At 52.2% G+C, this 10,174-nt stretch overlaps 1 protein-coding gene across 1 annotated transcript; it reads left to right on the forward strand.

Annotated features, from left to right (window-relative positions):
• The first annotated feature begins 7,470 nt into the window (after window positions 1-7,470).
• On the forward strand, window positions 7,471-8,109 carry Neurog1 (neurogenin 1). Its single transcript, XM_042671338.1, has one exon. The coding sequence runs from the start codon at window positions 7,471-7,473 to the stop codon at window positions 8,107-8,109; it is 639 nt and encodes a 212-aa protein (XP_042527272.1).
• Window positions 8,110-10,174: the final 2,065 nt, after the last annotated feature.

Consider the following 10,174-nt stretch of genomic DNA (forward strand, 5'->3'; position numbering starts at 1 on the left):
GTTTCCAGGCCGGCCGCGCGCGGGAGGGAGGGGGCGGGCGCAGCCCTGGGACCGGGCTCCCCCGGCGCCCCGAAGTCCTCGAAGGTGATCATTCTTCCCCGGCCCCTAGGTAGTCTGGGAAGCCGAGAAAAATGCCCGAAAGTTCTGGTTTAAAAACCGTCCGAGGCCCCGCGAAGTCAGCTCGCCCGGCCCCCGCTGGGAGTGTTTGAATAAGAAGAATGCTCCGAGGGACGGGAACAAGCCCAGAGAATGGGGAAGACAAAAGGGTTCCAGAAAAAGGTTTTCGCTGGAAGACAAGGCTAGTGAGACTCAAAGGCAAAGGGGGGGCGGGGAGCCTCCCCCCAGGCACTGACAATGGCACAATACGTGTACTAATCGCTTTGATATATTATACAAGCCCAAAGACCCCAAACATTGTGTAATTATTTATAAATGACTTCTTCGCTCCTGTGTATAATGTGCAGGAAAGAATAAAACTGCAGGCTACTCTGGAAACTATTTCTAAATGGAGCCGGCTCAAAAGCAGGCAGAAGTGTTTGGAATAAAATAATTAATGGTGAATTTTATGGTTGTCTCATTAAAACGTTTTAATTACTACAAACAAAATGCATTTGTGTTCAAACCCCCGACATGAATTTGGGTAACCAGGCGTTAAGAGAAGGGGGGGGAGGGAAAGGCAAACACTTCGGCTGTGTCTGCGTTTATTTTTCTGAATTATGTTCATGAACCATCAGTTGAGCTCATCAGGATACATTCCACAGTGTGTTCCCAAACTTGACCCACGAGCCTCCATCCAGGAGAGAACGTAGGTTTCATTTCCACTCCAGATGTTAAGAATACAAAAACATGGGGCAGGCAGAAAGAAATCCGCTCAAGCAAAATGAGCCCTGACTTTAGCAGGTGCAGCAAGGATCCTAGGAGCTGAACTTTAATAACAGCAATAGCCAAACTATGAGTTTTCTCTTGTAGTATCTAAAGCCTGAAGATGCAATCCCAGGAAATCTACTGGAGCAAAAGTTCTGCAGGCAGTTCTGAGCGGATTCATAGCCTCTAGCAGCGGAGACAACCACGATTCCAGGCCTCCCTGCCCGAGAGAGGAGGAGTAAGTTCCGCCCGTCCCCTCTTCAAATTCAGGGTGTGCACTCCCTGCACACCCCCTCCGACTCCCCCCACCCCTCACCGCCCTTTGGGCACAATAAGGACATTGTTTTCCCCCAAAGACTGGTCCAGACCATAAGCACATTTCAAACCTGGGGCCAGTTCAGGCACATATTTATTGTCCCTTCCTACCGGCGCGGCCTGAGAACCCTAATCAAAGTTGAAAAGTTCTCGCAGAAAGTGTTTGTTTGTGCGGCTTCAGCACGGCTCTCTATCATTTGAGGAGGTGTTTCTGACATTCACGAAAATAAAGTGGATTTGTACCAGACTTCCAGTGGGGGCCACGGTGCATCGCACACAGGCGTATTTTATACACAACATACACACCAGTGCACAATGCCAGGGAATATTCAATCAGACATCACCGAGGTGGGAAATGCATACAGACGGCACTGTATTTAGCGGGGCAGGGGCCGAGGGGCCTCCACGGATTTCTGGAAACCATGGATAATTTGCCATTTTCCTTGCTCTGTCACTGAAAGACCCCTCTGTTATCCCCCCCTCCCTTCTCCACCCCCTTCCACAACTGTCATGGGTCATCAGTAAAGAAAATAGGGAATTGTTTCCCCTTTCCAACCCCACCCTGCTGCTCTTAATGTGGAAAGGCAACTGCATATCTGGGGTGCACTTAATGCAATAAAAGGAGAGAACCAGCCACTGTGTCAGACATCATCCTTCATCCCTTCCACTGGAGTTATGGTGTCTTTTCTAAAAAGATTACATCTTTTTCTTTTTAAACTGCCACCCACAAAACCAATGCCACCCCTCCCCCCAGGTAGCTGCAGACAGATCATAAAGTAGAGTAGTCCTGTTTAGAAAGGGTGGCTCCACCGCATCATTTGTGCAAAATTCCCCAGAAGAGAAGTACCTGCAGACATCACCATAGTCCAACAGCCTTATAAAAGCTCAATACAGTACACTGCCCTGAACCTTCACCTGAATGGCTATGGAGAGTATTTACCTATCACAAACCGCAGCAGAGTCCATGTATATATCCTTTACAAAAACTTTTTTTGTAACCTCACAAAACTCATATTTAGCCAGGTACCGGTTGGCTGAGAGCTGAGGGTCACAGTTCAGAACCATCCTGGACAGGAAAATCTGTGAAACTCTTATCTCCAATTAACCACCAAAAAGCTGGAAGTGGAACTGTGGCTCAAGGTGTAGAGTGCTCAACTTGAGCAAGGAAGCTCAGGGACAGAGTCTAAGCCATGAATCCAAACCCCTCACAAAACAAAGACAAGCAAACAAAACCTCAGATCTACCTACCTACCTACAAGCGCCACAGCACTCTGGAAATGAATACTCTACCTAGCCAGTAAGAGGGAGTAGAGAATGACCAATCTCGGCTAAAACAACTCAGGGCCGTTCCGATGATCTTACCCATAATTTCAGAGCCCTCACTTCTCAGCGAGTTCCTAGATTGGCATCCCTAAGAGATCATCTGATCAACCTCAGGCTTTAAATGTTTCTTTCTTTTTTTTTATTGTGAAAATACTGTACAGAGGGGTTACAATTACATGGGCCAGATAATGAGTACATTAAATGTTTCTTGTAGCCAAAAGGGGGTGGGAAGAGGCCACTGGACTCAGGCTTGCTTCCACAAAGGGGCTGAAAGGCTGTGGGTACTAACTCTATCAAATAAAGTCATCCACAGGGCCACTGAGACTCTGACAGGGTTGAGGAAGATATCCAGCACCAATTTAAATCTGAATCTGTCTCTGAGTCACCATGCCTAGAGGCATGGTAACTTGATGCTATTTTAAAGTCCTGTAATTACCCTATAAACAGCACAGATTGCCGTGTACATTTATGTGCTGGCCACACGATTTATTACACATAAACGTTTATAAGTTACCACTACTTTCCCCTATTCTGATCTTTCTTCATCTACATCAGGAAAACCAACAGCCCCTGGGGTCATACCCCCAAGGGGCTCTCCTTATATCTCTAACTTTAGAGCTAGTTTCTCCATCATTGTTTTGAGCCCAGAAAGGTCTCTCTCCATAAGGAAGCAAAATGCTGTCTCACTGAAGCCTTGAGGCAGATCCATCTTTATGGCAGCAAGGAGCGGGTATGTACCCTCTGGCCGGTCCTTCCCTTCTCTCCCTCCCCTACAGGACAGAAAGGAGGCAAAGATATTCTAGGAGGGTGTCCCACCTGCTGCCAAGGCAAGCACGGGAAGGTAGATGTGTTCCCGTATAAATACATGTTTCTAGGCATCAGGCAGACTTCAGCACTAAATTCTCATTCAGACTGTTTAGGGTGGAGGTGGTCACTACCAAAAGTGACCATATCATGCATAATATTAGCCCTCTGGAACCTCTGCCCCCCACCTCCACAAAGGCAGCTGGATATCTCTGGATATCTCTGGCATATTCCTGCCATCCAGCAGCCAGAAAACCTCCCTGGTGATACTGGATTTATCACTTGCCTACATCTTACCTTCTGTGTTCTAGGAACAGGATTTTCCCTACATGTGCTCCTGGGCTTGGAAGGATTTCAGGGGTAGGAGAAACTTGGATCTCTTGTAGCAAGGAGAAGGTGCTCCTAGGAGGAGCACCAGCCAACCTGAGAGCCAGCTCCATCCTCCTGGATTGCCTGGAAGAAACCTAAGCCCCACCCACATGCTTGTATAGAAAGGCACTGGCGACCGGGGAAGAGCTGTTATGTGCACTGCCTAAGAGACAAGGTAGAGACAAGGCTCAGATGCCTGCCGAGTCAGGTGAGTCAGGTTCAGGCAGAAGAGGAAAACAATGGTAAGAGAAGTGCAGAGCCACTACTTGCTCCTAAGGGACGTGTGTGGACATCTGTAAAGGTATCCTCTCTGGGCAGGAAGGTATAGCCAACATCAGGGCGCAAGGCTGGGAGCGTGGCCGAGAGAGTAGATTTTTTTTTTACCTCCCACTTTTCCTTTTGCCAGATGTCCTTATACAGCGAACCACCAGAACAAATGTAAGTGACAGCCCTGCTCAGAACAGCAGCACCACGAGACAAAAAGGCCATGGCCATTTACATCCCACAACTGTCCTTCCACTCTTCCAAGTGGCCTCCACAGATGCTCCATCCCAATGCTTTCCCGGCCTAGTTCAATTCATACCCCATCTATCTTGTGAGCCTTCTGAAGTCTCCCTTTGCCAAGAAGCAATCTCTGACCACCCCTTTAGGAGAAGCACACTTCTCTGGCCCACTGACTAGCCATCTTTCTATAGCTATGCCTATCTTCCCTCAAGACTATATGCCTGCATGGCACTTATTAGAGCACTTGGCCCAATATAAAGGAGGTGCTCAAAGCGCAATTGCTGATTGACTGGGATGGTACACCATGGAATGGGCCAAAAGGGCCCCTCTGTCTGGCCCTAATTGGGTTACCATCAATCCCTGGGATTGCCTGGGAAAAAGACCTCTCTGTCTCCCGCCACAGTTTCTCATGTAACAGGCATGGCGGCTGGATAGAAATCTCCATGGATTCTACGGGCACTGAGCCCCACCTTTCAGGAACCCAAGTCCAGGACTACCACCAGTGTTCTGTCACCCACAGTGCCTGGTCCAGAGCAAGCTGTCCACCTGGCCTCTGAATTACTTCAAAATAAAACAAGCCTAAGTCTCTTTGCTTTGGCAACTTGAGCATTTAACTTGGTGTTTTATTTGCCAAACCACAGACACTGAATCCAGCCAACTCAAGCAGAAAAGCCCTATTAGGGAAAGGTCTGTCCTGGGAGTTCACCCACAATCAGTGGGACAATTGGAGAACCAGGCTCAGACAAAAGGCTGAGGGGAGAAACAGAACTACAGCTGAGGGAAGGCCCTGGGCAGAGTCTGGTCAGGACACACAGAGGCCCCTGGACACCTCTTCCACCACCGCTCACTGGATCTTCCAGGTTTCTACTTTAACACCAGTGAACTTGCCAAGGGATGGGGTCTGCTTGCATGCAAACTCCTCATTAGTAAGGCTCTTTAGGAGGTAGGTAGCCAAATGTCCATAAATGACCTTGGCCAAGCCAATTCTTTCCTTCAAGAATTTGGAAAGGGGACAACAGTGGATTGAGTAGTACTTTCTCCCTCTTCCCCCCCCCCCCAAATCTGCCAATCAAATCCCAGAATATGAGCTTATTTTGAATAAGGATCTGTGCAGATCCTTGTGTTATAATCTACCCAAGAATCTGAAATCACCCTGCATTAGGCTGTGTCCTAAATCCAGTAAGTCTCCTGGAAAAGAGACCAGACACAGAAAGGAAGGCGGTGTGGAGACAGGAGGCAGACACTGAGATGATGCAGTCCTGATGGAATGGCTTCCAGTGACTACCAGAAACCAGGGAAGAAACACGGAATAGACGTCCCTTCTGAGCCTCCGAAAAGGAGGCAACTCTGCTCACACCGATTCCAGACTTCTGGCCTTTAAAGTGTGGGAGAATAAACATCTTTTTCTTTGTGTTTTTTTTAAACAACCCACTTTGTGGAATTTTGTTAGGACCGCCCAAAGAAACAAATACAGGGCTCAGAAATGTCAAAAGGTCAGGCTGGGTGGCATGTATGGAGGCCGTGAGAAAACTGAAACAGTAAGGAAAAACAGGCCAGAGGCACAGTAAGGACTCCTGGGCTTCTGATGGCACCCACTCCAGCTGTAGGCTCCTGAGATGTTCCAGATGTTCAGCCTAAGCCTTTCCCTTTCCTGCACAATTTGGTTTCAGTGGCTGTGATATCTCACCTCAAGCTTGTATGTGTGAGGCAGGGCGAGCCAGTCAACACAGGGGACTGCTGCCTCCACACAGAAAAGGGGTAATGCCCCAATTAGAAATCCAATTCGAAAATGCCCTTTAAGAGTCAGCAATCCAGGCTCAGGGCATGAGGCCACACTCAGTCATCACGGATAAGGGGGCTGGGGGCTTGGCCAAAAAGTGTTTGTTTTGTTTGTGACATTCCTATCCCATAATCTATAATTGTTTCTTAATGACTAGTTTCTCCTAAGGGGGGGCTGGAGGGGCTCTACTGCTGTCTGATGACCAGAGGGCGTTAACTTCTGACCTGCAGAGCGAAGACCTGTCAGATAGGTGAGTTTATAACCCCGAAGGTAGAAGGGGCTGGGGAGAGGGGTTCCGCTTGGAGAGAGGAACCCAGGGAGCCCCTTGATGGCTGGCACTGACCGGGCAGCAGACGCTGCACAAAGGAACTCTCCTGGGAACGGAGGGAGGACGGTCTAAGGGGAATCTCACACTTGTGATACTTTCTAAGCCTTGGAGCGGTGGAGGAAGGGGAAGAGAAGAGAACCTGAAAGCCAAGACCCAACCCAGGCCTAGAAATCACCGCTTCTTCAGTTTGGGCTTTGCTCTCGTCCCCCCCCCCCCCCCATCTTAGGTAAAAAGTCAACAGATTTCTTTCCCGTCCCTTGAACCCTGGCGGAGCAGGGGCGAGCCTGGTAGCACGGCTGTCCCGGGGGCTGTGCATTCCCATCACTCATTAGGCGCTGTTAAAAAAAGATAAAGGAGTTTCAACAGAAGAAAAAAGAAAAAGGAAAGGCCGGCCCAGGGGCCCGCACACATCATCCGATGTCATCGTTCTACGACTGAGGTTAAGTGAGGCTGAGAGGTGAAATCACTTCTTCCCCCCCCTCCTCGCCCCCCCCCCCCATTCACCTGCTACTCAGCAGCTGGGCTCCAGGTTTCCCTGCAACTCCCAGCGCGACGCGGCGGTGCGGCTCACACTTCCCGCCGCCCCGCCCGGCGACGCCGGCGCTCGGGGGAGGGGGGGGGCTCCCGGGAGGAGCGTGCCTCGGCCCGCTAATCGCCCCCCTCGCCCGGGGTCTCCCCCGCCGGGAGGCGCGCCAGCCCGGCGCGGAGCCTCCGCCCGGCTCGCCCATTGGCCGGCGGTAATTACGGGCACGCTCCGGGACCGCATACATTATGCAAATGCCCGGTCCCCGCACGGGGCTGACCTGCCGCCGCGCTCCATTCACCGGGCCGCCTCGGGGGCGGAGGTGGCCGGGGAGGGAGGGGGGGCGCGCCCATTGTCGCGCCGGGTACTTAAGGGGGTCCTGAGGCCGGTCGTGTGCCACTCCCGGTGCTCACACGAGCTGATCGGATCGCCGGCGACGTCACTCGGGAGACCAGCCCGGGGCGCGTGGCCTCCGCGGGCGAGGCCAGGAGGAGGAGGCGGAGGCGGAGACGAGGTGGCCCCGGCGTCCCCGCGCCCGCGGCGGGCGGTAAGTGTGCCCCCGACGGCCGTGCGCTCGGCGCGGCTGTGCCCTCTCCGCCTCTCCCCGCCAGTCCGTCCGTCCGTCGGTCCGCGCGTCGTTCCTGAGCAGCGCGCACAGCGATGCCCGCCCCTCCGGAGGCCGGCCTCTCCGATCTCGCCTCGGGGCCGTCGGGGGCGGCCCGCCGGGGGGCGCTGGGGGCGGAGCCGGAGCCGCCGGCGCCTCCGCAGCAGCCGCAGCCGCGGCGGCGGCGCCGGGGCCGGGCGCGCGTGCGGCCCGAGGCGCTGCTGCACTCGCTGCGCCGCAGCCGCCGCGTCAAGGCCAACGACCGCGAGCGCAACCGCATGCACAACCTGAACGCGGCGCTGGACGCGCTGCGCAGCGTGCTGCCCTCCTTCCCCGACGACACCAAGCTCACCAAGATCGAGACGCTCCGCTTCGCCTACAACTACATCTGGGCCCTGGCGGAGACGCTGCGCCTGGCCGACCAAGGGCTGCCCGGGGGCGCGGCCCGGGAGCGCCTCCTGCCTCCGTGCGCCCCCTGCGCGCCCGGACCCCCGAGTCCCGCCAGCGACGCCGAGTCCTGGGGCTCCGGGGCCGCCGCCTCGCCCTGCGCGGCCGCCGCCTCGCCCATCTCGGACCCCAGCAGCCCTGCCTCCGAAGACTTCGCCGGCTACGGCCCCAGCGACCCCCTGTTCTCCTTCCCCGGCCTGCCCAAAGACCTGCTCCACGCGACGCCTTGTTACCTCCCTTACCACTAGGCCCTTTGTACGACCGACCGTTGCTTTCGTGGGGTCGGTGGGTCCTCACCCAGCGGGGCCAGGTGGAGGGAGGAGGAGGAGGGCAGCGGGCGGGGGGGGGGGGATACCTGAGCCTCTTGTTAGGTCGCTGCACCCTCGCCACGGCAGCCCCCCCCCACGTCGGTCTGTTTCTCCTGACCCCCCTCCCCTCCTGCCCGCCCCCAGACGGCCTTTCCTTTTTGCACTTTCTGAACTCCACAAAACCTCCTTTGTGGCTGGCTGCGAGCTGACCCCAGTCGCCACGTGAAGTGTGATTTGGAGAAGGGACAGATGAGCCCCCTGAAGACGAGGTGAAAAGTCAATTTTACAATTTGTAGAACTCTAATGAAGAAAAACGAGCATGAAAATTCGGTTTGAGCCGGCTGACAATACAATGAAAAGGCTTAAAAAGGAGACACAAGGAGTGGGCTTCATGCATTATGGATTCCCGACCCCCACCACGGCGCAGCTCGCTCTAGGAAGAACCCGGTGCTTGCCTGCTATTCAGCCACCGGGCTGGTGGGTACTTTAATTTATTCAGGATGCTTCATTCATATGAAAATGTATTTTTGTATATAAAGAGTTTATTCTATTATGAGCTGTCAAAGTTTACATTTTCGGGGGGGGGGTACTGCAGATACTTCGTGTAAATAAAACATTTTAAGGAACAAATAAGTCACCAAGTTTCTTGCCTAAGAGAGCGCCTCTCAGACAACCAACCAGTGGTTGGCTCAACCAATCACTACTAGTACAGTGAAACACTATTCCCACCCACCTCCCAACCACCCTGCCCCGATTCACAAGCAAATTAAACATAAATGTGCCTGATTCCCACCACGAAGCAAACACACACAGAGACAATATTTGGGATTTGCCATTTCCTTTCACCTCCTCAGCACAAGAGAGATCTTTCTCGGGGCTCGCTATAAGCCAATTAAGACTTTTTAAGGGAGGAATTAGCCCTGCTTAGGCAGCTACCTGTCGAGGTAGGGCCAGGGAGAGTCTTTCTTTTGTAGGACTCCACGTCAGCTGGCCTTGTGTTTCAAAGAGAGAGGATTAACAAGATCAATACAGTGTGACCACTGGCTAGGCAGTCCCAGTGACAGGTGGGCTAGTCTGGGTGAGCAGAAGGGTGTACTCTTTGGAACAGCCTATTTAGAAGGGGAAATTGATTTGTAAACAATGCCTTTAAACTAGTGTCAATTAAAGCTGAGGTCACCCTAGCTGTGAGGTGTAGGATGGATTATGCCGGTATGGTCTCAGTGAATGGGGTGTGCAGCTGCTATAAATTGTGAGCTAGGGTACCTGCGTGCACATGTACACACACACACACACATACACACACACACACACAGAGTTTCACCCAGTATAAAGTGTTGGGGGAGGAGCACATGCAAAGGAGAATTTGGGTGCTTTGCTTGCTCTAGCCAGTCCTCAGGGGCCATAGCCAAAGCGGTCATTTGCTGCCAGAGAAACCTCAGTGGAGACTCTTCTGAAGAGAGACAGACAGAGACAGAGAGACAGAGAGACAGAGACAGACAGAGACAGGGACACAGAGAGACAGAATTGTCCAACAGCTTAGCAGCACCAGTGAGTAGCAACTTTCGTTAAAAATTTCAGAATGGGGATACTTACACAAAGTAGTCCTAAAATGCTGCCCTAGCTTGTTTCCCCACGTTGGTCTTTTCTTTTTTTTTTTTTTAAATCACTGGACTTAAACTCAAGCTTGAGTTCAAGTTGAACTCTGTCCCTGAGCTTTTTGGCTCAAGACTAGAGCTTTACCAACTTTGAACCACAGCTCCACTTCCAGTTTTTAGGTTAAGGTTAATTGGAGTTAGAAGTCTGATAGCTTTTCCTGTCTGGGCTGGTTTTGAACCATGATCCTCAGATTTCAGCCTCCTGAATAGCTAGGATTACAGGGGTGAGCCACTAGCATTCAGTTTGGACTTCACATTATTATTATTATTATTATTATTATTATTATTATTATTAAATATCACTAGCCCAAGAGGCAGATGGGACTAAGTTCAGGAAGAGAGTGTCCTGT

This window comes from Dipodomys spectabilis, unplaced genomic scaffold, assembly GCF_019054845.1.
Source record: "Dipodomys spectabilis isolate Male_0828 unplaced genomic scaffold, ASM1905484v1 ptg000611l, whole genome shotgun sequence".
Classification (NCBI taxonomy): domain Eukaryota; kingdom Metazoa; phylum Chordata; class Mammalia; order Rodentia; family Heteromyidae; genus Dipodomys; species Dipodomys spectabilis.

What these genes read in the sequence shown, in the direction of transcription:
- Neurog1 (XM_042671338.1), top strand. Translation starts at nt 7,471, where the DNA reads ATGCCCGCCCCTCCGGAGGCCGGCCTCTCCGATCTCGCCTCGGGGCCG.